General features: G+C 33.6%; 5 protein-coding genes and 1 non-coding gene across 10 annotated transcripts; 2 read left to right on the top strand and 4 right to left on the bottom strand.

Moving 5' to 3' along the window:
- Positions 1-532: 532 nt before the first annotated feature.
- TRNAN-GUU (transfer RNA asparagine (anticodon GUU)) lies at positions 533-606 on the top strand. The gene has a single exon. It is a non-coding gene; the product is annotated as a tRNA-Asn (tRNA).
- Positions 607-807: 201 nt separating this feature from the next.
- Positions 808-2,282, top strand: PNSB3 (NDH-dependent cyclic electron flow 1). The gene is made up of 6 exons (XM_085747255.1): positions 808-1,159; positions 1,269-1,379; positions 1,462-1,518; positions 1,625-1,687; positions 1,846-1,908; positions 2,037-2,282. Exons 1-6 carry the CDS (start codon positions 962-964, stop codon positions 2,118-2,120), a joined length of 576 nt encoding a protein of 191 aa, XP_085603381.1. The 5' UTR covers positions 808-961; the 3' UTR covers positions 2,121-2,282.
- A 1,462-nt stretch (positions 2,283-3,744) lies between these two features.
- On the bottom strand, positions 3,745-5,069 carry DELTA-TIP (delta tonoplast integral protein). Its single transcript, XM_085747254.1, has 3 exons — positions 4,865-5,069; positions 4,399-4,649; positions 3,745-4,300 (listed from the first exon to the last, which is right to left on the bottom strand). The coding sequence occupies exons 1-3, from the start codon at positions 4,992-4,994 to the stop codon at positions 3,932-3,934; spliced, it is 750 nt and encodes a 249-aa protein (XP_085603380.1). The 5' UTR covers positions 4,995-5,069; the 3' UTR covers positions 3,745-3,931.
- A 1,005-nt stretch (positions 5,070-6,074) lies between these two features.
- Positions 6,075-9,149, bottom strand: LOC146951293 (uncharacterized). Of its 4 annotated transcripts, XM_085747250.1 has the most exons (7): positions 8,888-9,149; positions 8,651-8,741; positions 8,445-8,479; positions 7,652-7,876; positions 7,132-7,224; positions 6,791-6,866; positions 6,075-6,377 (listed from the first exon to the last, which is right to left on the bottom strand). In XM_085747250.1, the coding sequence occupies exons 1-4, from the start codon at positions 8,930-8,932 to the stop codon at positions 7,730-7,732; spliced, it is 318 nt and encodes a 105-aa protein (XP_085603376.1). In that variant the 5' UTR covers positions 8,933-9,149; the 3' UTR covers positions 6,075-6,377; positions 6,791-6,866; positions 7,132-7,224; positions 7,652-7,729. The 4 variants fall into 4 exon arrangements, with proteins under 4 accessions (XP_085603376.1, XP_085603377.1, XP_085603378.1 ...); XM_085747251.1 differs by lacking the exons at positions 6,075-6,377; positions 6,791-6,866; positions 7,132-7,224 and adding an exon at positions 7,326-7,465; XM_085747252.1 differs by lacking the exons at positions 6,075-6,377; positions 6,791-6,866; positions 7,132-7,224 and adding an exon at positions 7,343-7,465 and having other exon boundaries at positions 7,616-7,876.
- A 2,109-nt stretch (positions 9,150-11,258) lies between these two features.
- On the bottom strand, positions 11,259-15,460 carry LOC146951292 (proteinaceous RNase P 1, chloroplastic/mitochondrial-like). Its single transcript, XM_085747247.1, has 7 exons — positions 14,223-15,460; positions 13,924-14,013; positions 13,667-13,848; positions 13,339-13,459; positions 12,305-12,373; positions 11,795-12,051; positions 11,259-11,600 (listed from the first exon to the last, which is right to left on the bottom strand). The coding sequence occupies exons 1-6, from the start codon at positions 15,333-15,335 to the stop codon at positions 11,908-11,910; spliced, it is 1,719 nt and encodes a 572-aa protein (XP_085603373.1). The 5' UTR covers positions 15,336-15,460; the 3' UTR covers positions 11,259-11,600; positions 11,795-11,907.
- Positions 15,461-16,481: 1,021 nt separating this feature from the next.
- On the bottom strand, positions 16,482-23,103 carry LOC146951291 (uncharacterized). 2 transcript variants are annotated; one of them, XM_085747248.1, is made up of 14 exons: positions 22,961-23,103; positions 22,835-22,880; positions 22,489-22,633; positions 21,669-21,901; positions 21,035-21,072; positions 20,605-20,684; positions 19,828-19,895; positions 19,231-19,555; positions 18,706-18,818; positions 18,561-18,626; positions 17,874-17,964; positions 17,641-17,708; positions 17,112-17,149; positions 16,482-16,974 (listed from the first exon to the last, which is right to left on the bottom strand). In XM_085747248.1, the coding sequence occupies exons 1-14, from the start codon at positions 23,101-23,103 to the stop codon at positions 16,788-16,790; spliced, it is 1,641 nt and encodes a 546-aa protein (XP_085603374.1). In that variant the 3' UTR covers positions 16,482-16,787. The 2 variants fall into 2 exon arrangements, 1 of the variants encoding a protein (XP_085603374.1); XR_015027864.1 differs by lacking the exon at positions 17,641-17,708 and having other exon boundaries at positions 17,112-17,403.
- Positions 23,104-24,721: the final 1,618 nt, after the last annotated feature.

The following is a 24,721-nucleotide window of genomic DNA, read 5'->3' as shown; positions in this document are numbered from 1 at the left end:
ATTTGGCTTTAATTGCCCCGCCCTTTCCCCTGCCGCAAGTGAACGGTGGGATTGGGCTCATAAGATCAATCAGTCTTTAAGCCGAATACCGAGTTTTAAAAAAATAACAAAAAATTGAATTTTTAACTCAAAATTTTGAGGTCTAAAGACCTAACTTTGACAAGTTATTCATTGTGCCAATCATAAATAGCATAAATGTAAAGTGAAATATCTTAACTTATGAGCGATACACAATATATTAATAGGAAAGCACAAGTCAATTAAAACATTACATTGAAAACTAAAAATAACACTTATTGAGACTTTTTTTTCACAAATTTCTCTCATTGTTATAATAATTATTGACCAGACTTTATTTAGTTGCTAATAAAACAAAACTGTAGATTACAAAATTTTGAAGAGCTTATTATTATCAAAAAATATTGAAGAGCTGATATTAGTCCAATCCCATCAATGGGTCTGTTATATGAAGCTTGTACACGGCCATTTATAAAATCGTTTAAATAAATTTAACCATATTCATCAACAACAAGCTGGAATAGCTCAGTTGGTTAGAGCGTGTGGCTGTTAACCACAAGGTCGGAGGTTCAACCCCTCCTTCTAGCGTTTTTCTATTATAAAACATTACTTCATTTTTTTTGTTTTTTTTCGGAGGTTCAACCCCTCCTTCTAGCGTTTTTCTATTATAAAACATTACTTCATTTTTTTTGTTTTTTTTCTTTTATGATTTTAGTAATTTATGTCTTTATCTCCAACATGGATATGAAATATATAATATTAAATTTATTTCATACATTATTATTCTTTATGGTGTGAACCAATTCAAATTATATGAGATAAGATCATCATCATCTTCATCACAAAAAACAACCACAAATGAAACACACACTCCACTAAGCTCAAATTCCATGCAAAATCCTTCAACAACATAACACTAGTTGAAGATATAATTCACTCACACATGTCACTCCTCCAACTCAAACTAACCCCTAATGCATTCACATCTCTCTCATCTTCCTCACATAAAAAATTCAGACCAAACACAACACTCTTTGCAAGAACCAAAATTAGAGCAGTTGGCACTGTCCCTGAGAAAAAGGATTCAGAGACCATTAGTGACTCTAATGACCCACCCTCTATAGGCTTTGCATTTGTCAGTGTAAGTTCAAATCCATATTCATTCATAAACCATAATACTATACTATATGTACATACATGTAACATAACATAACATGTAACTAATTAATGTCTAATGTTTTGTGGATTAGTCTGTGTTGCTACCAGATGGAACACCAGATGTGCATTATCGTACAGCTTGTGGTGGACAGAAGCTTAGGAACATAATGTTGGATTCTAACATTGAACTCTATGGACCTTATGTAATTATCTTACAACTTAAATTATTTTATTCTTAATCAATAATTGGGTGATAATTAATTATGTTATTGTTGATTTTTCCAGGGTAGAATTTTGTTAAATTGTGGAGGGGGTGGAACTTGTGCTACATGTATGGTAGAGGTGAGCTATAATAATCTTATATAATTTTCTAGCAAAAAATGCACATTTTATTGGGTAGTATATAGTTATATAGTACTTATTGTATTTTTTTTTAATTTGCTATTAGGTTCTTGAAGGCAAGGAGCTTCTGAGTCCTCGCACTGACAAAGAGAAAGAAAAACTTAAGAGGGTAAATGATTAAATCTTAACTTGATTAATGTTATTTTTTAATAAGAACTTAATTGTCATATTGAAAGAAAGAACAAACTTTTAGCATAAGTATATGTGAAATGTGAACTCTTGTGGTAAGAAAGATTACAATTATGATATCTTGTGTTTTCTTTATAGAAACCAAAGAATTGGAGATTAGCATGTCAAACAACTGTGGGTGAAGCAGATTCTACAGGGGTGGTTAGTACTACTAATTTTTTGGGTTAATTAATATACAGATTAGAAATTAATAAAATGGCTGTATTTATTATTTATGCTTAATTTATGTTGAGCAATATATTGGTATATTTTCATTCCATGTGATGTAGGTTGTGATTCAACAATTACCAGAGTGGAAAGGACATGAATGGAAATATGAAAAGGATGATGATGACTCAGCAGACTCTTTGTGAGGAAAATCTTTAGTGTAAATCGTCAAGAAAATATTTGATATTTGCTTGTAATAGAAGTTGTATATCTTTGTTAGAATTTTCATATTCTCACTGTTTTTTTTTTTTTTTGTAACATTGTTTATCACATTTCTTTCTCTTTTATGTTCTCTCACTTTCTCAAAATCAGTCCTTTTATAGAAAAAGTTGCATGAACTAACTTAACTGATTAAACAGTAGTGACTGAATTAATTGATTTTGTTAGTATTAACTTTCATTGTTCTGATTTTAATCTTGTGCTTCTTGATCCTGGTGATAGCTAGGACGGTTTTATAGGCACTTTGACCTTGTCCACTACAAGAAAATGGTGTATTTCTGACCAATCTTTACCCCTACATTTTTAGTGTAATAGTTTCACTCATCCACTTGATTCAAACTCGACCATGGAACTGAGCTACCAGAAAATTGTTACTAGATCTTCTTAGCACCTTGTGATCAATCGTTGCATTTTGTAGGATTCCAACCTTGTACATTGGAAATAAGTACAAAGGTGTTATAAGCCAAAATAGCACATGAGCAAATGCACTTGACATAACATAATTGGTTGAGGTAAATGACACTTGGCTAGTGATTCTAAGAGCACCAATATCGGTTGACTATTGGTGTGTCTTCACTTTTCCCAAAGACACTAGCAAGGATATTTAACTTTTAGGCAGTGGTATATTGTTGCAATCGTTGCTCTGTAATGCTACGGTGCCTTTGAGTTTTGCTGAAGTTATAAACTAATATAAAATTATTTATGATATCAAAAGGATGCTATATATTAATGTAAAATATAATTGTGGTGTATATAGTGGGGTTTCGTGGGACCCATTTTAGAGTTATGAAAGAGTGGTATGGATATTTAGAAAATGTAGTTGAGTGGTTTAAATAATTGGGATTTGTGAAGTAATAAAATGTATTGAGTGGGGTCCATTTATACCACCCATAGGAGTGGTATGGATGTGTATGCTCTAAGAGCATAATTATCGGTGCAAAAGCATGTGGTATAACTGACCCAAATGAAAACGTGTCAGAAAGCAACTGATTGGCATGCAAACAAGTAGTAAAACTTAACAAAGTGGTAATGCAGTACCACCCATATTTAACTGACAAAATATTACTTTTGATTATTTTTATCAATTGATATGTGAGATTATTAATTAGTAGTATATTGTTATTGTAAGATAAGTGGGACCCATTTTAGAGTTTTAGAGGAGTGGTATGGATATTTAGAAAATGTAGTTGAGTGGTTTAAATAATTGGGAATTGTAAAGTAATATAATATATTATGTGGGTCCCATTTATACCACCCATTTGGGTGGCATGGATGTGGTTGCTCTAAAATCAAGAAACCTTGAGTTGTGCATAAATAGTGAAAAAGAGGATCAATAGTGGTAATGAAGAAAAATGATGAAAGTCTCTCCTCTCTCCCTTTGGTACTCTCTTTGAGAGTAATGGCTTGAGTCCTTGGACTAAGTCTTCTTCTATCTTCTTACTAGTTTCTTAAGTTGTCAATTTCTCTTGTATTCGATCAATTTCTCTTGTATTGTGTTTTTTCATTGAATTCAATACAAAGTTACTTCATCTATTTCACAAATTTGCAGGATTTCTGTGAACAATACTTGGACAACCTCTATTAATGTTTCATGAACACAACGATGAACCAAATGTTTTACATTCAAAGAAGAAAAACACCAAAGGATAAAGCTAAGAAGAAAAGAATGAGTTGCTTTCCTTCCTTTTTATTATGGAGGAACACAAATCACAAAAGCAACAAAACAACCTCAATCAAATCAAAAATCACTAGCCAAAGGTACATGGTCTGAGGGCATGAAGACATAGCCATAGATGACACCAGCCAAACCACCACCAATAAGAGGTCCAACCCAATAGATCCAGTTGTTATGGTAGTCACCACTTACAACTGCAGGCCCAAATGAACGTGCCGGATTCATTGAACCACCAGAGAATGGTCCTGCAGCTAAGATGTTGGCACCAACAATCAAACCAATAGCAATTGGTGCAATTGTCCCTAATGATCCTTTCTTAGGATCAGCTGCTGTGGCATATACTGTGTACACCAATCCAAATGTTATGATAATTTCTGTCACAACTCCTTCACCAGCTCCAACACCAGAAGCAACACTGTGGATAGGAATTGTCTGAAAACAAATACATAAGATACAGTCAGTTATGGAACTATTGATGTTTTAAAATTCGAAAAGGTATGAAACTTGTGATGCAAGAATGATAAACATACCAAGCCTCCTGTGGCAAACTTGAGGAGAAAGCATGCCACTATGGAACCAAGAAGTTGTGCAATCCAGTAGAAGATACCGGTGAGGATAGTGATCTGTCCCCCAATAGCCAACCCGAAGGTCACGGCTGGGTTGACATGTCCACCAGATATGTTGGCTCCAACAGAAACAGCAACAAAAAGAGCAAAACCATGACAAACGGCAACTGCTACTAATCCAGCAGGATCAAGAGCTGCACCTGATGTCAACTTAGCTGCAAAAGTACAAAGTTTTTAAGTGTTTGGTTTCCATAACTCCAACTTTGTTATTTGCAACATATAGTCTACATTTTTTTATTATACTATTTAGGTGTCATTTTCTTCAATGAAATATTTTATCAAAGTAAAAACAATGTATTACTTTAGAAGTTTCATGGTCATGTATAATCTTGATTTTGTTTAATTCATTTGTAAAGAAGAAAAAACTAACCATAGGCTATGGCTGAACCAACACCAGCAAAAACAAAGATCAAGGTTGAGATGAACTCAGCAGCATAAGCCCTAATGGAGCTCACACTGAAAGAATCATCAAAGCGTCCAAATGCTATGCCATGACCCATCTACACAAGTTTCTAGCGAAGGAAAGGATAAGAATGTGATGAGATAAGGAAAATGTTCCTAATTAGAAATGTAGTACAAGACTTCTATTGTGAGCTATATATATAGTAGAAATTGTGAACTGCTACATCAAGGCTAGTTAAATAAGTTCACGAACTTGATCTGTAAGATTGCATTATTATCATTATTAATTATATATACTATATTCTTTTATAAGCTTTAACTAAACTGGTTTTATTAAAACCAATTTATAGGTACGCGTACGAAGTATCCACCTTGTTTGACGGTAAATAATATATGTCGAAAAATTGGTTGGATATACAAGATAGGTTCTCCCGACTAAATTTACTCCGTACGTAAAAGTCATGGATCAAACTATCAACCGCTTGCTTAAAGTGTCAGAGTTCGTTAGCGCCCAAACTAATCAGGTTGTATTAAACTGAATAAATAAATGGTTATCCTTAAATTGTAAAGGGACACTTGAAATTAAAAGGGTGGATAAAGGTACATGTACTATAGAGTTTTGAAAGAAAAAAGAGGGAATGTAGTTATTTGGTATACACATGCATATCCAAACATGTATATTTCTGGCAACCTTAGCTGTCACTGGCGTGATTCATTAGAAGTGTCCAAATAAACCATTCTTTCATGTGAATAGTAGGGAGTGGTATAGAGGTGATGTTTGGTGGGGTAGAATGTCACTACAAGAAATTTGCCATTTAGCAACGGCAGAAACCGTTGGTAAAAGTCCAAAAAACCGTTGGTATAGGTAATAAAACCTATACCAACGCCCACCTGCTGCCGTTTAGGATACTATGCTTATACCAACGGCATAAGTGTCGTCCCAATACCTTATACCAACGGATAACTAGCTTGTTGCTAAAAATTTCAGAGCTATAGCAACGACATTTTACAACTGTTTAATTGCTTTAGCCAACCTGTATATCCGTTGGTATAGGACCAGACTGCCCGTTGCTATAAGTCTGTTTTTTTTTTTTTTACAAATAAATATTTTTGTCTAAACCAAATATTTTTTTAATAACAAAAGTTTTACACTGTTTTATTATATGCACCACAAAATATTTAAAGCAACATAATAGAAAATTTCAATTATATTGTCAAATTAACAAGTCTTACAAACATGTGAAACTAAAATCTTACAAACTAACAAAGCTAGATGGTACCAAGCTCTTATCCTTATAGAATTAACTTAATACAACATATTTATGACTTAAGCTCGGATTTCTATTAACCATTTAAGCATCCCCTCTTAAGGAACTGGAACGGAGAATGTTATCAACACAGTCGTTAAATCATATTTGAAGCCGGCACACACTTCAGCGGATGCTGCAAGGAAGTAAACTTCAAACTTGCCACTGACTCGTCTGCAACATGGGAGAGAGAGAGAGAGAATTATTAGAATCCAACAGAAAACACACAACACAAAGCCTACATCCTACGATAACAAAACACAACAAGGAGAAAATACACTCAATCCTAAAAGAAATCTCATTAACAAAAAAACGCCTATGCCATGTAAAAGTAAGTTTAACATTTTTCCCACTATCATCTTAGTCATATTTTAATATCAATATTAACTCAGCACAACAAATCACAATCAGAATGACAAAAATCAAAATCTCCAAATCACAATTATTAAAAAGCTAAAAAGAGAATTAGGAAAAATAACTTGGTCTATTTGAATTTTAAAACCTAACATTACATGTATTTAATTCAAGATTCAGAAATAATCATCAAAACCACAACTAAGAGTAAGAAAGGTAACAGAAGGGTTTACCTTCAGGAGGTGCAGCAAGAGAGCTGTAGCAGTGTGGATAATGGCGACACACGATGGCGAAACCCAAATGCATTAACTGAGAAATAACACAAGCAAATCTCAAATCAAGGAATCACAAAGGATCAGAAAAATATACATGATTAGATATTTCAAAAGTTGTTTAGCATGAATTCCATCCATATACAAGAATGGAAAATGTTTATGCAACAATAAAAGAAATTTGCAACATTAAATCCAACCAAACAATAAAAGAAAATCGAATATAACCTTGGCTCCAACATTATAATAAGTGCAACCACTTAAATCAAAACAAAAAGTATTCTCATTTTAGTGCCAATTACCTCTTGTAATCTCCAGAATCCATGTCTTTGAATTGAAGCAATGAGAGAGCAAAAGCAGCAATTTGTTCAGATTACATCATCTTCAACATATCTCTAAAATGATGTCCCAAGTTCATAAGACATAACTTTATAAATACCAGGTCACATATACAGACAGTAAACAAGTTATCCTATACAAGACACGACTAACACATCTCTGACACATTTAGTATCAGTTGTACTCTCCGGCTGTTTTCTCCCAAGGCAGCTGCAGGGGCATCTTTTGTACAAACATATCCAGAAAATGAAAAAAAACCCAGCAACCCAAGAGGAGAAAACCATTTTACTACATAATCTACAAAAAAGAACAAAAAGACATTATTTATTATTTTTGTTATTGACAACATGAAAAGTATAACTGTTAAGTCCAAAATACAGAGGCTAAGAAAATAAAAGCTAAATTTGAAAATCAATAGTTAAATGAGGAATCAATTATTCAACATACATGGCACACAAAAATTCTGAAGCAATTAGCTTATACCTCCCTCAGAAGTTTGATCAGATTTGGGAACAAGAACACTAACAGCATTTGCATCGGCAGGCAGATTGTGATTTCTTCTTAAAACAATCTCAAACCTCCCATAAGCATTCTTACAAGACTTTCCAAGGACAGCACCAGTATTCTTAAACCTGCACTGTTTGAGTCTGCCACAACACAGAAAAGATGGCTCGAACCAACCACAGATGCCACAACTGAGCTAAGAAACTACAAACCAGATGATGAAATGTACTGCGATTAGTGTGTATATAAGAGTGGACAATGCAGTCAAAAAATCCAAATCAGAGAGTGATTTTAACAAAGACATCAAATCAGCTAGTGACATGGCTAACATTAAGGCAAAATTAAAGTAACTTTGAATCAGGAAACCGATTTTGGCGTCCAAGCCACTTGTTGGTGCTATGGAGAAGCTCTTTGTAAAAATAATTATGAACAATGCGATGGAATTTATTTCATGAATTTATGCTAGAGACTATCCATGAAAGAATATATGTACTCCATAGCTATGTTGCTAGCTGTCTAATTTATGGTATCTTTAACAATAAACAATAATATTACACAACATTATATTGCCACTTTGATTATTTCTATTTATTGTATACATTTAAATACATGTTATAACTTATTAGTAGTGAGTAGAATGTTTACCCTATTCACACATGTGATTAACTTCAACATATTCTAGACTTGACAGATCTAATCCTAAAATTGAAAATATTATAGAAAATAATTACAATAGTATTTGAATTGAAGCTAAAAAGTATCAGAATCTTACTGAAACTCCCACCGTATCCGAGTTCTTGCAAACCCCTACAAAAAGTTTTCAGAAAACAGGTTTAATAACTATAGGAGAAACAGAACCAAGCATATAAATTGAAGCTAATTCAAATTCTATTCAGAGATAACATAGTGTAATGACAACTTCTATAAATCAAGTAGTAATAATAATGAAAATCAAAAATTATAGTAGAGAATAGATACTTGAGCACGAGTGAAAAGCATGAGTGAAGCCACAAAGAGCGAAAGTGCAGAAGAGAACGGAACAGAAGCATGATACTTCGCAGTAATCAACCTGTTTATAGTGGAACAGAAACAAATTCAAAGTTAAAATTCCATAAGCAAAACAACAAATATAAATAACAATTACCATACTCTGAGATTGCAAGCGAAGAAGCTAGAAGATGACAACAACAGCTATAAGATTGGGAGAGAAGATACCTTTGACCTTGAATCGATTGTGTCTTTGAGGGTTGGTTGAGTCATTGGGTTGAATCAGGCCACAAACGATTTCGCAGAGATTTTCATGGGTTGGGTTGAATCGTGGGTTGGTTGATTTTAGTGAAGGAAGATTGAGAGGATTCGTGAGATTGGAGATTTGGGGGTTTTGAGAAATTGAGGAAAATTTTGGGGTTTTCTCTTCTCCTCCTTTGAGATTTGGGGGTTTTCGATATGAGAGAGAAATCTTGGATCTTGTATCCGCGTGCAGAAAAAGAATAGAGGGAGAAATATAAGCTAAACATTAGGAAAAAAGTGAAAACTGATGCGGCTGTTGTTAAAAAGGAAACACGGGTTTGGGGGTTTTTATAGAACTGAGGATTTTCCCTTACCTTAGTTCCGAGAATCAGAAAAGAAAGATGGAGGAGATTGAGGAAACACCGGTTCAGAGGATCAGAGAAGCGGTTGTGCTTATAAAGGAAACACGGGTTCAGAGAGAAGAGCGGAAGCGGCGGTGCTAAAGAAGAAAAGCGGTGGTTAGGAAGGATTGACTCAGAGGAAGGATGGATTATGAGGACAAGGATGGAGAAGAATTTGGTTTTGAGGATCGATTAAGGTTTGGAGAGAAGGTGATTTTTGTTATTTTGTTGTGAGAAAGAAAAAGGTGAAAAAGTTATAAGAGAGAGTGAAAAAAGAGCGGGTTGTTTTGGAGGAAAAGAAATTTTGGTGAAAGTTGGGCGCGTTTATCGAGAGACCCTATAGCAACGGCAATACTCATCTATATCGACGGTTCTGTTGACAGTTGCTAAAGGTGTCCGTTGCTATATGGCAATTTTCTTGTAGTGTGTGAAGGAAATAATCATAATCATAAAAGTAAAACAAACATGTATTACTTGGAGGGGATATGAATAGCTCTGGACCACAAACAGCACCGGCCATTCTTCAAAAAACGGCATAGGTTGTGGAATTCGAAATGAGTGAACAGAAACTCATGAATCATGGGACATAATACATCACATATTGGTTGTTTTTGTTGAGGTCTATACTAGTGCAACATGTGATATGGTCAGCTAATTGGAGGGACCGGATTCGGTACATTTGAAAATCGCGCAGTTACATGTATTAACATATATCGGCTATCGATTTGATATTGGTGGTGTTACATTACACTTTCACTAAATCATCTATAAATAATCTTTTATATCGATTTAAGATCGGACGACTATGGTTTATGTAAATGCGTCACACATTTACTTGGTAATCGGAACCTTGTGGTAAATTTTCCAGAAGACTTCATTCTAGCTAATCAAATAGGTCTGCAGCAGATGAACTTGTGTGTGAAGTGGAGATTTCACCCTAGACAGTGATTGCAGTAGCACATGTTTTGTCTAAATTGTAGATTATAAGCTACTAATTAAAGGAACGAATCCTTATCTGCCAACTGTTATCTAATAAGACAGATCCATTAAGCTACAAAATAGGCAACTTTGTTAGCATCTACTAATTGTTTAATACATGCATCATAACCCTGTTTTCTATAGCATTATCCTCGTTAATTTTGTTATACTTTCAAGTGAAATTAAAAATTGAACCAAAAACAAATAGCAGACTTGGACATGCCATTAATGTCTGTTACATAAATATCATGTCCAAGCTTAGGATAAGGACGCTCCTTGTCTAAGGTGGGAATAGGCAACTCCAAACTTTAGCATAAAAATGAGTCTGATCTATTAATTTAACACAGATTATTTGGAAAGTTTGATCTGATCTATTTTAAAATAATAATAATAATGCCCTAGTTAAGCCTCATCCATTACTAAAGATAGGTTATTCTAAGGTCTTCTCTGACCTTTCTAAGAATTTATCTTGGCAATGGGTGGATTTATATTAGCATCAGACCAAGTTAAACTAAGATTCAGTGATTTAAGGCGGAAAAGTCATGATAACTTTAGTGTGATTTTATAAGAGAGAGAAATGAAAGAGAAATAATAAAAAGATGAGAGAGAAAGTAATATAATAGAGAGATAGACACAGTCGCTAAAAAATTTCCGCCTTAAAGTCACTGAATCTCAATCCGAGCAAGTTCTGAAAATTAAAAAATGGACATGTATATAGCAGATCCTCATACATGTTTATGAACAGGGCATGTACCCTGCTAGATATAATCATGGAGTATTTCAAACTTCACAGGCTGCCTCATATCGCTGTTTGAAAACTCTGCTTCATTTACGCCATTAATTCTTCGCAAGTTTGAACTCATTCAAACTGAAATCCAAATAAAACCACCATGAAAATAGGTCCATACTTTTCAATTATTAAATGGATCCACGCCCCGATCAAATGAAATGATTAGTCATGCATGATGCTCAGCAAATGGATAGAACAGACTAATAATTTAAATAGGCCAAAAAATTGTACTCCATGGCACCCTAATAATAATCATTCCTAACACTTGAGTGCATATTTTATGGATATTAATGGTACATAGCATAGCACAACAATGCTATTATTCTTTGTTTCTTAATTAAACAATGGAGGTTATGAAGGTAGACTGAAGCAGTAACAAATTGGACTCAGCGGGTTCCGATCATGCAATCAATCGCTCTCATAAAAACTTAATGCCACTTGACCCGAGGTTCTTTCGCAAAATATATGCACAAATTGATTACAGATACTTCCCCCTTCTAGGCCGCTGATTCATACTGCTTAAACTTTCCTGAACCAAAAGAAGAAGAAAATCAACCTTCTTATTCTAAATATCGAGAGCACATGTCAGCTATTAAGGAAAATCTATAGAAATTCAAAAAAGGAAGGAGAAACTTTTTATTTTCCACGTAGCATGGTGCTAAAGGAAAAGCTAACGAACAAGATAAATAAACACTCAGAAAGAGAATGAAAGTGTAGCAGCACCTTGTGTTCACCTAGCAATTATCGCAGCTGCACACAACTGCGATTCCAGGTGAGAAAAAATTTGGATGACTACTGAAAACAACCAAGAAGATCAAAACACTCCCTCTTTCTCCTCAAATGCCAACACACGCGGAGGTTGATGTTCGTAGATTATGTAATGAGTTTTTTCTAGATCTAGTGACACATAGCCATTTCCTTGGGATGTCAGGATCATCGCTAGCTACAGTTGGCACATGCCAACTTCCATTGGCTGATTCCTGCAGTTACATTTCCCAAAATATTATTCATCTTTCATGAATATATTTAGCATATATAATTTAAGTTTCAATCTCAGTTTTAAACCCCACAGAATTGGACAAAAATATCAACTCAATGCATTGAGCACACTGGTGAGAATTCTTTTTCAAAGCTAAGCCAGCAGAAATGGGTATCAACCACATCATTTTCTTGGTGGAAACATGCTCTTCTATATCCAAGAGAACAAGAAAATCAATTGGGTTATCGTCTGACCTGAATAACTAGTGAGTAACGAGGAGGTAGAACTAGGGATGCTCCACGAGTTGAGACTGATACTCGAACCTGCAAACCAAAAAAAGGCATCATCTACTGTTTCATTATAGGAGTTAAATATCTAAATATCATTAATAGAAGACAACTAGCAGGACAATGCATTATTATATGCAGGGGCTGGGGTTCTAACCCCAGACACCCCACTTATTCCCCTTATAAGGTGAATTCTAGCCATTAGGCTACCTGACCAAAAAAAAAAAAAAAAGAAGACAACTAGCAAATTAGTAACCACCAACAAGAAAGGCTAAAAATTCTCGAGAACTGGTTCTAAATTTAAATACTCCCTCCGTCCCTAATTATAGGACCATTTACACAAACTTGTCTGTCCCTAAATATAAGACATTCTATAAATTTCTCGATGCATTTATTACTCTTTTTCCAAATCTATCCCGTATAACACTACCAATTTGTCTTGGAATATGAAAAACCAACATTGAAAGCATTTATACATAAAGGGTAATTTAGTAAAGTCACACATTTCAGACAGATTTATTACTCCAACAATTTTTCTTGATACCTGTGATTTTTGTTAGGTGTTCCTATAATAAGGGACAAAGGGAGTATAAATACATAACCTTTTCTTACAAACTTCATAGATAAGAAAAATTGACAGTGGAGCTAATGGTTAGGGAAATGAATCAGAAGAATGAATTATATTTCTAAAGGAACTTAATTGTAGGATCATAAGCTTTTCTAGACTAGCCTCATTCCATATTAGATTACTAGGATTAAAGTTAAGCAAACATGGTTGTGCAGAAGGCATATTAAACAAAAAACTGAGGACAATAGGCATGGCCAGCTGTAATAACTTTATTCCCCTATGGTGTGGTTTTAAAATCCTTGCTTCTAGTCATGGCTAGACAACAGTTCATAGATACAGAACACATGCAGAATTCGTAATAGCCTCTGCCTTATAATGAATGCATCTTGATATGGTTATGATGAAAATGAATTTCTATGATAATTTAGAATACCTGGTGCTTTTCCTTCCATCTTGGGAAAAAACTAGAGCCCAGTAGTTGGAACAAGTGGTCCCTCATCTCATCATTTGTCAAAAGTAAGCACTTACATCTAACTGCAGCATATAACCAGTACCTGCAATAAACAAATCAACATTTTAGTGCAGCTGAGTTTTTTGGAGTGCTGCACATTACACAGATGACATATAATGAAGAGTCTATATTCCTATCAATGTTGGAAATGTATAATACAATTCAACCAGAGTTGAAAATGTAAAATAAGAAGAAAAAATTACATTAGGAAACTCAATCTAACTAAAATATCATGGAAGCACTTCATTACCAATCGTCATTTGAACCATGGGGAGTAGCATAAAGAACACCATTTTTTTTCCAATTTTCTATAAGTCTCTTGTTATTTGGATTCTGGGCAGGACCACCAGTTACTCGATTAACATGCAAAATTATAAGTGGCAATCTCTTTGAAGGGCTCAGTTGACGCAATTGTCGAACAGCATAATCAAGCTACAACCAAGTGGAAAGAACCATTAAGTAGCTGCTTTCATGATGCGCTAATAAAGTCAACAATCCCACACTTACCTGTTTAAAGCTGAATTCAGCAATGTTGGCCAGTCCTACATTTGCACCATCAACAACAGCATCAAACGGGCCATTCTTTTCAACCCACTTCTGCAAAAGTTAAACATATATACATGAGTTCCTATGCCTATACTAATTCTTCTATATTATCTATAACCAACTGGAGACATAGGCTTGAAAGCATAGCCACTATACAAAGGCAATCTACAAGTAAAGGGAGGCGTCCATCACCAAATTCAGCTTTTAACTTTTAAGCAAGTACACGTAATTTTTGAACCAAACAGTGAAGACAGTTCTACCTGAAAATGATTGAAGTTTGCTTTAGGTTGTTTTTCACGAGCCAATTTAGACAACGAGGCAGCAAAGTTTTCAGTCTCTTTTGGATCAATATCAATGCTCACAAGCTTCTCACTGCATGAAAGACACATTCCATCCTCATCTACATTCGTCTTAACAACCTTCCATTGCCCACTTCCAAGCCACCCTTGCCCATGCCATCCACCACCTCCCTGCACAATCCTTTGTCTTATTTCCTCATCATCCCACTCCCTCTTCCCAATCTTGATCGCATATTCCGACTCAAACCAATCCTCAATAACCTTAAAAGTCGACTCAGACACCTGCCTAACCACAGCCCTTAACCGATGCAATATCTCATACACCTTATCTTCATTCTTCACCTCAACACTAACCTCCAAAAGCGCACAAAGCTCATCCTCCTCCGCCATAACACCCGACTCAATCATATCATCATCAACCTCATAAGCTTTCTTAGCATCCCCTCTCGTACAAAAACCATACAAAGCCGGACCATAAGACCTCAACTTTGGCGCAATTCCAACTCTCTTCATCTGCTTCAACAACTCAAAAGCCATCTCAGGATCCTCCTTAGCAGCAGCTAACCTAGCAGCATTAGTAAACGTTGCTTCATTCGGTTCAACGTTGTCCCTTAACATCTGTTCAAAAATCTCAAACCCTCTTTGAAGACCCAAATGAAAAAAACTTCCATCACCATTTTGAACAGTACAAAGGTATAATAGTTTATTATAATGATCAAGATTGAGGGGAACGCATGCTTTTCGCGCTTGGTCGTAGAGGTTAAGTGCTTGAAGAACATCACTGGTTTTAGAACAGTTGTTGAGTTTTTTTTGTAAAATTCCAACGGGGGATTCTTGAGCAGCTTTTCTTCTGGCTTTGGTTGAAAGCTTGATGGGGTTAGTGGTTGATTGAGTGTTGTTTAGGGAAGTGGGTGTTTGAGATAAAGTGTTGTTGATGGTGGTGGTAGTGAATGGAACAGTGGTACGGTTGAAAGTGTGTTTGAGAGAGAAAGAATTGGAAGAGAGAAATGGGCGATGGGTGAGAATAGAAAAAAGAGGGGTGAGTTTGGCCATTGAAACGGTTCCGCGCAGCATTGTGAATGATGATGTTGTTGTTGTGTTCAAAATCAAAACCCTATCGATAGATAGATAGTATGGTAGGTATGTATGTCCCGCGCGTTATCGCTTCCAAGTTCCAACTTCCCCGTGTTGTCAATCACAATCACAATCACAATCTAACTTGAACTTAATTAATAGGACCTCATACGGATCCTCTCCCGTGTATTCTCTCCTGCCTTCAATCCTGCGCTAATCTCAACCGTTGGATTAATCCAACAGGCTGAGAGACACATAAAATAAAATTAAAATAAATCAAACCCGAAATTAAAAGAATGAGACTCTCGTCTCATACGGATCTTCACCAAGCTTCGCCCCGCACTTAAATTGATTGATTTTAGTTACTGTACAAGAGGAGAAATGGCAACATGGTCTAATTGACTGGAAAAGAAGTTAAACTTTTATGGAAGCTCGAACAAGTACTGAGGAGAACCCAGCAATTTGCTTCTAACTTACCAACGTTCTCTCCCTCTGTTTGCTTTTTTAATTAATTAATTAATTAATTTTTAGTTATTTTTTCAGCCGCTGGAGAGATGGCTGAACATACATAACAGCAGGTGATCCGTTTCCGAATCTTAGATAGTGTCTGATTTTCTATTGATTTAAATCATAAAATTGATGGTGGTTTAATTGGTCTAAAAGGTGATTGAATCGGTTAACAACTAAATAAATAAATAAATAAATAAAACTAAATATCACAAATTATACAATGGTTTTGAAAAGTATCAACGTGGATTGTCATAATCACAATGGTTTACCTTGATTTTGGTAAAAATCTACTGTTGAAACCAAATATCACAAACATGCATTGTAATTAACCCTTAATTTGATTGTCATAATCACTGAGCATTGCTTGTATACAATCCATTTCTGTCTGTTTCGGCTACATATTGATTGTTACATTTAGTTTGTTTTCTTTCATGGTATGATAATTAAAGCAAATCAATAATAGATTTGGATTTGATGCAGTCAAAAAATCTCACAATCAATAGATTTCGACTGTCGAATAAAAATCAAACGACTCATTCTGAGTTCATATCTTAAATATGATTTAGTGAAGTCAAATATAAAGGTATTTGATCTCAATCCAATGTCAGAAAGATAAGTAGAGTGCAATAACTGAGATTTGGTGATGGCAAAGAATCCAGGTCCATCAATAAGTTATCAGCATATGGTGCAATATCAGTGAGGTTTAACGAAAAAACATTTGACATTCTCACTGTCGATTAGGAAGTCGAGCTCCATAAGAAACCGTGTCAACTGTCAAGCAAAGCATTTAAACACAAAATTGATCTAAATCCCATGCAATACTAGTACCCACTTTTATTCTGGTTACACTACCTAAGTTGGTGTCGACAAGCATTTACATTGGCTGCAAGGTAAGTTTAAAGACTTTGAGACGCAACTCCCATGATTCCTCAAAGATATCAATCACTCTACCTGCATATTTTCAGGAAAAGGGATTGAAGCACAGCGATGATAGTATCCATTCTCATCAAATGAAAATCTCTTCGATAGATGAGCTTCACGAATAAGATATTCCCCCCAGTCCTCTGATCCATACTGCTTGAATATGTTTCGTGCATCAAAAGAGACATCATTTCTCTTCCAATTTGTCCTGAACACCAGCGGCTTATATCAGCTATTTAAACTAAAATAATCTAATAATGTTTTAAAAAGCAAGGGAGAATGTTCAACAGCAAAAGCTAAGGAATACTTGAAGTCTAAAAGAAAAGATAAAAAGGGTAGCAGCACCTTTTCCTATGCCTTGCATTCATCAAAGTGGCGTGCAGCTGCAACACAAGAAAAAACTCGTTGATCACTGAAACTACCAAACCTACAAGCAAAGTATAACAGCATGGGGAAAGTATAGTCTTATTATGAAGGTAAGGTTTCCCATCAGGGCCTCAAAGAAGATGATAACCTTCTTTAGTTTTTTTTCTCGTTGAAGAAGTAAACTCAAGAAGTATTCCAAAACCTTTATAATTTAAAGCTGGAAAGAGGAAATTACCATTCTGCTAGAAATAATGCGTAAGTAACATTGATTCTGGAATTTATATAGAAATATACAAATGTAATTCATGGTCAAAACATGGGCTGACAGTATATTAACATAAATCTCAGATAACAAAATGAAATTATGGAAAAATGACATCTAATATATAGCTCGACTAGCAGCCTTGAACCAAAGTAATCATATTGATAGTAGGTTGCACTACTTTTCTATTATCATTTTTTCAAAAATATGCACTTAAGCACAATGAATCCGCTAAATTTAATTTACCTTCAGTCCTTGTTTAGCATCATTCTCCAAGACAAGTCCAGCTTTAACATATGCATCAATTATGACTTCTAAATAAGCTCAGTAAAAAACAACTTTTAAGTAGTATGTATAATCAAAACCAGGAACGATGACAGATCCATAATTATTTGTAATTTATAAAACCAAAAAAAAAAAAAAAAAAAAAAACCTTTGTAATACTAAAAGAAAACTATTCATATTTCATATATGGATACGACTGGCACGTAAAAGACGCCCCTCACTGCCAATTTCTTCTACAGGAGCATACAGGACACGGGCTTTGGCCAACGAACCTTTCATGCATTCCTGCAAGATTAAACACATGTTTGCCTTATCAAAGCTATCAAACAAATTGCATAGGGTAAAACTTTGTGATATAAGAAAGCAAGTTCCTATCCAACATACATATTGGAAATCTTACAATGAAACCCCAGTTAACATAAGCATTGGGATTAAAAGATGAGCATCTCACAATGCATTGCTGAAGTTAATGTAACATTTTGTCTGAGTTTGAAAAGGAAAAACTTTCAAAATGTGAATTATAATTTTAAGGGAAATGTTAACTTGTGCCCTCAAGGCACAAGTTAATGATTCAAATATAGAAAAAACTTATTGGAATGTGTGCATTTCATTTAATATTTAACTTTTTAATCATTTAAATGCACAAAATTTTATAGGAAGTTTCTTCTTTTAGGTTTCTTAACATGTGCCCTAAGGGCACAAGTTAACACTACCCTAATTTTAAATGCAACATAAAAGACACTTTGCAGAAATCAACTTGCATAGTATTTAGTCACTTCCTTCTATAAATTTAGTACTATTATATTTTGTCAACAAACAATTAGCAAGTAGGAATTCATGAGTGTTGTATTGATAAGTTGGAGTCAAAAATAGATTCTTACCAGTCCCTTTAATCTTATTGAGACAGGACGATTATCCAATGCTTCCATAACTTCTGAGGATATACTCTGCACGGATACAAACATAGTCACAAAGAAAGAATTTAATTGCATAGTATATTATTATGTTGTGTTTAATAAAACTTGCCTGCAAGACCTCGGTAGCTGTCTTAATTCGGTCTTTGTTCCACAGCTTAAGCATAAGTACTGTGAGGTGAAATGTCTTGGGCTTGATGAATATAGATTTTTCAATCCCCAGGTCTGTAAAAATGAAAAAGAAATCAGTGGTATTTTAAATCAAAGATAGCACATAGCAGAAGAAGATTAAACAGAAGTTATTATCTGAAGTAAAGCATAAACATTTCTTGATGGGTTTCTATACATGACAAAGTAATCTCATAAGCTATGAAAAAATGACTAGTTACTGAATAATATAAGTATGTATTGGGAACAACCATCACTTTCATAGATGATTAACTAGAATTCTTGGTTCAGGCCCAGAGTGTAAAATTATAGTGAACAGAAAAATGTAATGAAACACACACCAACACTAGCTAAAGAAAATTTATACTGCCGAGTTGATAACACAATGGAGATCATTTCACAATATTTTAATACAATTTCTTTGAGCAGTACACATTCAAAACATAGAAAAAACAGATTGTTCCCATACCAGATGAAGTGGGAGCCTTGGATGCTTTAGGTGCATAACTGACTAGTGGTATGCTAGTATGATTAACTTTAACTGATTTACGGTCATCATCAACTTTAAGTTCAACTGCAACATCAGCCTTTTCCTTTGACAATTGATCCACTTCTTTTTTATCATTAGTATCCTCAGCCTCATTGGAGCCGGTGTCAAGATTCTCATCTATGCTAGAATCGTCATTTCCCAAAATAGTGTGTTGAAAATTGATTAGTTTAGAAACTAACTCGGGATGGATGGCCAATGGAAGGGATACGAAGTGTGAATAATCAAGACTTCGACTCCTAACTGTCTGTTATAAACACAAGAAAATATGTGAACCGTAGTTTGTGACTAATTTCTTAAAAAAAAAAAACAAATTTCTTGAGGTAGAGGAAGACTAGAAAAACTATATGAGAAACAACTAGGAAAGATTTAGAGGTTAATGAGTAGAATCCAAATATGGTTTATGATCGAACATTATGGCTGTCGTAATTTGATCAATGTAGCCGACCCCACTTAGTGGGATAAGGCTTGGTTGTTGTTGTTGTTGTTGTTGAGAGATTACATTGACAGACAACTGACCTCATCAATTATAGCCTGAATCTTCTCTGAAGCTGAAGTCACGCTATCTATTGAAATGCCTTCAATGGCTGCAAAAGACAATTATACCTCTTAGATGATATGAGAAATATCATATAATATCATGATCTTATTCTAGAATAACTTCGTCTTTTGTATCAAATCACATCAAACACAATTCAATTTTTTCTTTCTTTCTTTTCTTCAACATAAATCATTTAGATATTGAATTTCCTTATCCACTCTTACCAGAGTCATAATGATGTAGACAAGATCTTGTTCCTAATTGTCAAGCTGTTAAGAGGGGAGAGCCTCTACTTTAAGAGAAATACTTACTTGGTCACATGACCAAATGTATAGTGCTTAGGCACAAACATAATGAAGGCACTTGTCCCCAAAATGTTAAATTAATTTTATTTTTTATTATTAGAAAAAATTTCTCTTTGTATGTGTGCCTAAACACTGTACATATGGTCTTTTGAATAACACTATACATATGGTCTTGTGACCATAGAAGACTAGCTCAATGGAAGTTCTGTATCTCACACTCTGCCAATATAAGACTCAATCTTATGTTTCTGGTCTATAATTATGTTATTGTCTTTTGATGGAGGAGAATTGTATTCATGTCAAATCAGTTGTTACTTAATTTAATATCTCAATCAATAAAAAAAATAAAAACTAATAAAAGTTGAAACAGAGCCATAGTAGGGGAAAAAAAATATTTCAAAGCTGACACGTTCGAGATAGACAGTGGATTAGTTGAAACCAAAAACTTACTGATAAACTCATCTTCTTTTGAAGAAGGGAATATTATCTTAACCTTCGTCTCCTCTTCTATCCTTTTCTGTGTGAATCCCCTGAAAAATTATTAAGTATGAGTGACAATTGACAAGCATATAATCTTATATCATAAGAACTATCTTCTACACTCTCTTTGATAATAACAATAGCAACAAGATTTGGTATTATTGTATCCGTATGATGTTGACCATGTGAATCTCAAGCCTGAATATTTACTATTCCTGATAGGCAATACTATTTTTCCTTTTCTGTCTATCTATAACTATTTATATGCATTGCTAATTACAATTCTCTATCACTTTAACCCATGTCATACTCCCTCTCCCTTTCATATGATTTTTATATAATACCAGTTGGACAAGCAATATTGTTATCAATATCAAACAAATTAAAAACTAGTTTTTACCCTTTTCCTTTGATAAAACGAAATAGAGAAGCACCAACCTGCACAACAAACAGAATGAAATAGCTGAAACTGTTGATTGTTCGATGCATAATCAGAAAGAAAACCAAAAGCACATAGGTTTTTTTAAAAGACAAGAAAATATGAACTAGATTTGCAAAATGAGGCAGATAGATGGTACATTCAAAGCTTTCCAAAATGCAACAGGTGATATCATTTATTTCCACTGTAAATTGTGGGGAAAATGGAAGAACAGCATCAGATGATAAACAATAATAAAATAAAATTAAAAAAAAAAAACAAGAAAACAATCAGCCGCGTAGTGTTATCATGCAAGAGTTCTTATGAACGTCACTGATCCAATTTCTATTTCTATGAAGTCATGCCATTTGACAACAAACCAATCAATTCTATTGCTATGTAGTAACTTTCAATATTGATTGAGGTATTGAACAACTAACAATTCAAGAAACCTGAACATAGAGATAAGGGACCAAATAAAATGCAAATCTTAACCAGTGTCACGGTTCACCAACACATTAAAGAACAAATGAACAAATATTGGTTGACAGCTTCGGCAAATATAAACTATCACTTCGTAAAGATAAAAATAAAAGTAAAAATAATATATAATTGCCTGCACAGAAATTGAATGCTTTTCGGTGGAGAGAGATGAATCTCCTAGCACTTTGTTTTCAACATCACCCTGCAATTGGCTGGAACTAGCAGCTGATTTTATATTTTCATCCAAAGCTTCGGCAGCTACTTTCATGTCATGCTCATTAGAGATAGTGCCGGATGTGCTACAACCCACTTCTTGAACTCTATCTCCATCTTTTGACTCAACTGTTGGAGCAGTTATCAAGCTTTCTGCAAAACACATCAATGTAGGAGGTCATCTTAATATTACCTTTACATAGCCAAAAATATAAAAGATACCAAAATTCTCATTCGATCTAAGGGCCTGTTTAGATTGGCTTGAGCATAAGCTGTTTAGGAGAAGTTACGAAAATAGCTTATGACATTGTTCATAAGCTTTTTTTAGCTTATTTTCATAAGTTTTCCAGGATAGCCTTTTAACTTATTTTCACAATTTTTCCAGGATAGCTTATGAAAACAACTTATAGCTTAAACGAAAACAATTTAACTTTATTTTATCTTTTGTTATAGAAATAGCCTATAGAAGCGGTTATCATGATAAGTGCTTGAGCTATAAGCTGCAAATAAGTTTTTTTTTTTTTTTATCCAAACACGCCCTAAGAACATGGAACTATACATTATACCATAACTAAAGAACAGATAAAAGAAACAACCGTATCTGTTTCAATATTTTCGAAGGAGTACCACTAAAGTCATGTCGTATAATAAAAATAATATGAAAGAAATCATACATATCATATCATAAACATAATGTGATGTTATTGACACTGCCCATAAGTTGGACAAAAAATACAAACCTTCACGAGAACTAGCATTAGTCGAAACAGGTCTCCAGATAGAATTCATTGTTTTCTGCTTATTGTTATGGTCATCAATAACAACTCTCTTTTTTCTACCACCAATTATAAAATCACAGCTTAAACCATAATAAGTTCTCGGTCCCTGTTGCAAAACCAAAAAAAAAAATTTAAGCAGAGAAATTACTTGAAAACTTTTAAACAAGCAAATTTGTTACAATTTGTTTGAATTGATTTATTTGAGTTTATCTACTGGAATATTTCTTTCCATAAGCTAAGGGGGTTATCGTATAAGGTGCAAATGAAATGAAATGAATTAATAATGTGATAAAAAGCAAGAAGGAACCTGAAAGTGTATAGGGTTGGTGGTAAATCTGAGAAGTCGGTCGACTCTGCAAAACAAAAAAAAAAAGTAATATCAATTCACCGATAACAACGAAATCAAATTTGTACTCAACTCAACTCCACGAACCTCAACAAAGACCTGCAACCTATCATTCCCTCACTCCGATCAATGAATGAATTCCAAGGACACTTTCGTAACTTCAAAATGAAAACTGATGGTGTTCGCGGTGCGGTTTTTGAGATGTCATCCAAATCCAAAATAAAAATCATATCGGTTAGGTTTAGTTTGGATGATTATTTAAAAAAAAAATCCAAACCTATCTTTTTTTTTGGTCCAAAAATCCAAACCGATCTGATCCAAATATATGCGGTTTAATTTGGATCGATTTTTGGATATCCAAAATGCAAAATATATAATTTTTTATTTACTTAGAATATAATATTTTGTTAATATTAATATTAGACAAATACGGTAAAATAATAGGTTTGATGCAAAATATATTATAAAATTAAAATTGCATTATGAAAATTATCGATTCTTTTTTAAACATAATATAGATTGAAAATTATAATTTAAATTTTAATATAGATCCAAATTATATTTTTTTCGGTTAAATTAGAAATTTAAATTATAATATTTTCTAAATAAGGAGATTGAAAATTTTAGATCAGTTTGGATTTTAATTTTTTAAATTATAATTTTCTGTAATTTCTAATTTAACCGAAAAAAATATTAAAATGGTCCGGTTTCGAAACTCAACACTTCTACTTATTTAGGAGTTTATAATGACTTTTTCCTCCGCCTATCTACAAAAGAAATGAAATAATAATTATTTCTATAAACGGGGTGACAAATACCACGTGAAACTCACTCACATAAATAAATGGGAGGTTAAGCTATGTGTGTTTGTTTCAAGTTATATTTGTAGATTTCAGGGAATAAAATCATAAAAATACATATGCATATATTTGTTACAAGTTTACTAAATTTTATTCCCGGATATAAAATGTTCCTGGGAATAGAAAAGTTTTCCCAAAGAAAAGGGTGGGAATAAAGTTCCCATGAAGAAGGGGATAAAATTATGTGGAGTTACCTATTATAATCCCTATTTTTAAGGTTCCTTGGAATATTATAAAGTTAACCAAACATATTTTTTCTAAATACCTTGGAATAAAATTTCCATCTTTATATTCCTAGGAATAAATTTGATAAACTTGAAACAAACACACCTAAGATTAAATTTATATTTTTACTCCTCTTATTATTGCTATTATAGGATTTGGTTTCTCTATCAAATTTTTATTTATAGAGAAATACTAAAGAGTACCCTTAGAACATTAGTTAAAATGGTTAAAATAAAAATATTGTATTGGTAAATGGTGAAAAATACTCTCTCTGTTTCAAAATACATGTCGCAGTCAACCACTGCACACATGCCAATACACAACTTTGACCATTAATATATTTCATTATATATAATAAAAAAAATTATAAAAGTTTGACATTTTGAAAAATATTCATCGAGACAAACCAAACAACATCTTACATGCTAACATTTGTATTTATATATTAGTTAAAAAATATGATCAACGTAATTTATTTGAATAATGCACATTGTAAAATTGCAACATTATTTTGAAACGTATGAAGTAATGAATTTAACTTTTTAAAAGTTAAAATATTGTTTTTTTTAAAGAAAAAATTAAAATATTGTTGAATTCAATTGTTAGCCTAGCTCTTATTTATTTGGGAAATGTTAACTTGTGCCCATAAGACACATGTTAATAATTTCACTGATAAAAATTATGTATTGAAAATTGTGTTAATTTAATACTCAAAATATTGAATATTAATTTGTTTTAATAAATTTTTACCATTAATAGATGG

The sequence above is a fragment of the Medicago sativa genome, chromosome 2, assembly GCF_051527215.1.
Source record: "Medicago sativa cultivar Bolivia chromosome 2, Bolivia_mono, whole genome shotgun sequence".
Taxonomy (NCBI): Eukaryota; Viridiplantae; Streptophyta; class Magnoliopsida; order Fabales; family Fabaceae; genus Medicago; species Medicago sativa.
The sequence above is the reverse complement of the archived record's forward strand: the minus strand, read 5'-3'. Positions and strand labels throughout refer to the sequence as shown.

What these genes read in the sequence shown, in the direction of transcription:
- PNSB3 (XM_085747255.1), top strand. Translation starts at nt 962, where the DNA reads ATGTCACTCCTCCAACTCAAACTAACCCCTAATGCATTCACATCTCTC. An exon ending in TAGGCTTTGCATTTGTCAGT is followed by an intron (nt 1,160 to 1,268) that starts GTAAGTTCAAAT and finishes TTTGTGGATTAG; the next exon opens with TCTGTGTTGCTACCAGATGG. An exon ending in AGAAAGAAAAACTTAAGAGG is followed by an intron (nt 1,688 to 1,845) that starts GTAAATGATTAA and finishes TTTTCTTTATAG; the next exon opens with AAACCAAAGAATTGGAGATT.
- DELTA-TIP (XM_085747254.1), bottom strand. Translation starts at nt 4,994, where the DNA reads ATGGGTCATGGCATAGCATTTGGACGCTTTGATGATTCTTTCAGTGTG. An exon ending in TGGTTCAGCCATAGCCTATG is followed by an intron (nt 4,650 to 4,864) that starts GTTAGTTTTTTC and finishes GTACTTTTGCAG; the next exon opens with CTAAGTTGACATCAGGTGCA. An exon ending in AGTTTGCCACAGGAGGCTTG is followed by an intron (nt 4,301 to 4,398) that starts GTATGTTTATCA and finishes ATTTGTTTTCAG; the next exon opens with ACAATTCCTATCCACAGTGT.
- LOC146951293 (XM_085747250.1), bottom strand. Translation starts at nt 8,932, where the DNA reads ATGACTCAACCAACCCTCAAAGACACAATCGATTCAAGGTCAAAG. An exon ending in TGCTTTTCACTCGTGCTCAA is followed by an intron (nt 8,480 to 8,650) that starts GTATCTATTCTC and finishes AACTTTTTGTAG; the next exon opens with GGGTTTGCAAGAACTCGGAT. An exon ending in CGGATACGGTGGGAGTTTCA is followed by an intron (nt 7,877 to 8,444) that starts GTAAGATTCTGA and finishes TCTGGTTTGTAG; the next exon opens with TTTCTTAGCTCAGTTGTGGC.
- LOC146951292 (XM_085747247.1), bottom strand. Translation starts at nt 15,335, where the DNA reads ATGCTGCGCGGAACCGTTTCAATGGCCAAACTCACCCCTCTTTTTTCT. An exon ending in CAAACTTCAATCATTTTCAG is followed by an intron (nt 14,014 to 14,222) that starts GTAGAACTGTCT and finishes TAACTTTTGCAG; the next exon opens with AAGTGGGTTGAAAAGAATGG. An exon ending in CATGGTTCAAATGACGATTG is followed by an intron (nt 13,460 to 13,666) that starts GTAATGAAGTGC and finishes TGTTTATTGCAG; the next exon opens with GTACTGGTTATATGCTGCAG.
- LOC146951291 (XM_085747248.1), bottom strand. Translation starts at nt 23,103, where the DNA reads ATGATTTTTATTTTGGATTTGGATGACATCTCAAAAACCGCACCGCGA. An exon ending in TTCAGGCTATAATTGATGAG is followed by an intron (nt 19,556 to 19,827) that starts GTCAGTTGTCTG and finishes TGTTTATAACAG; the next exon opens with ACAGTTAGGAGTCGAAGTCT. An exon ending in CAATAAGATTAAAGGGACTG is followed by an intron (nt 17,965 to 18,560) that starts GTAAGAATCTAT and finishes TTAATCTTGCAG; the next exon opens with GAATGCATGAAAGGTTCGTT.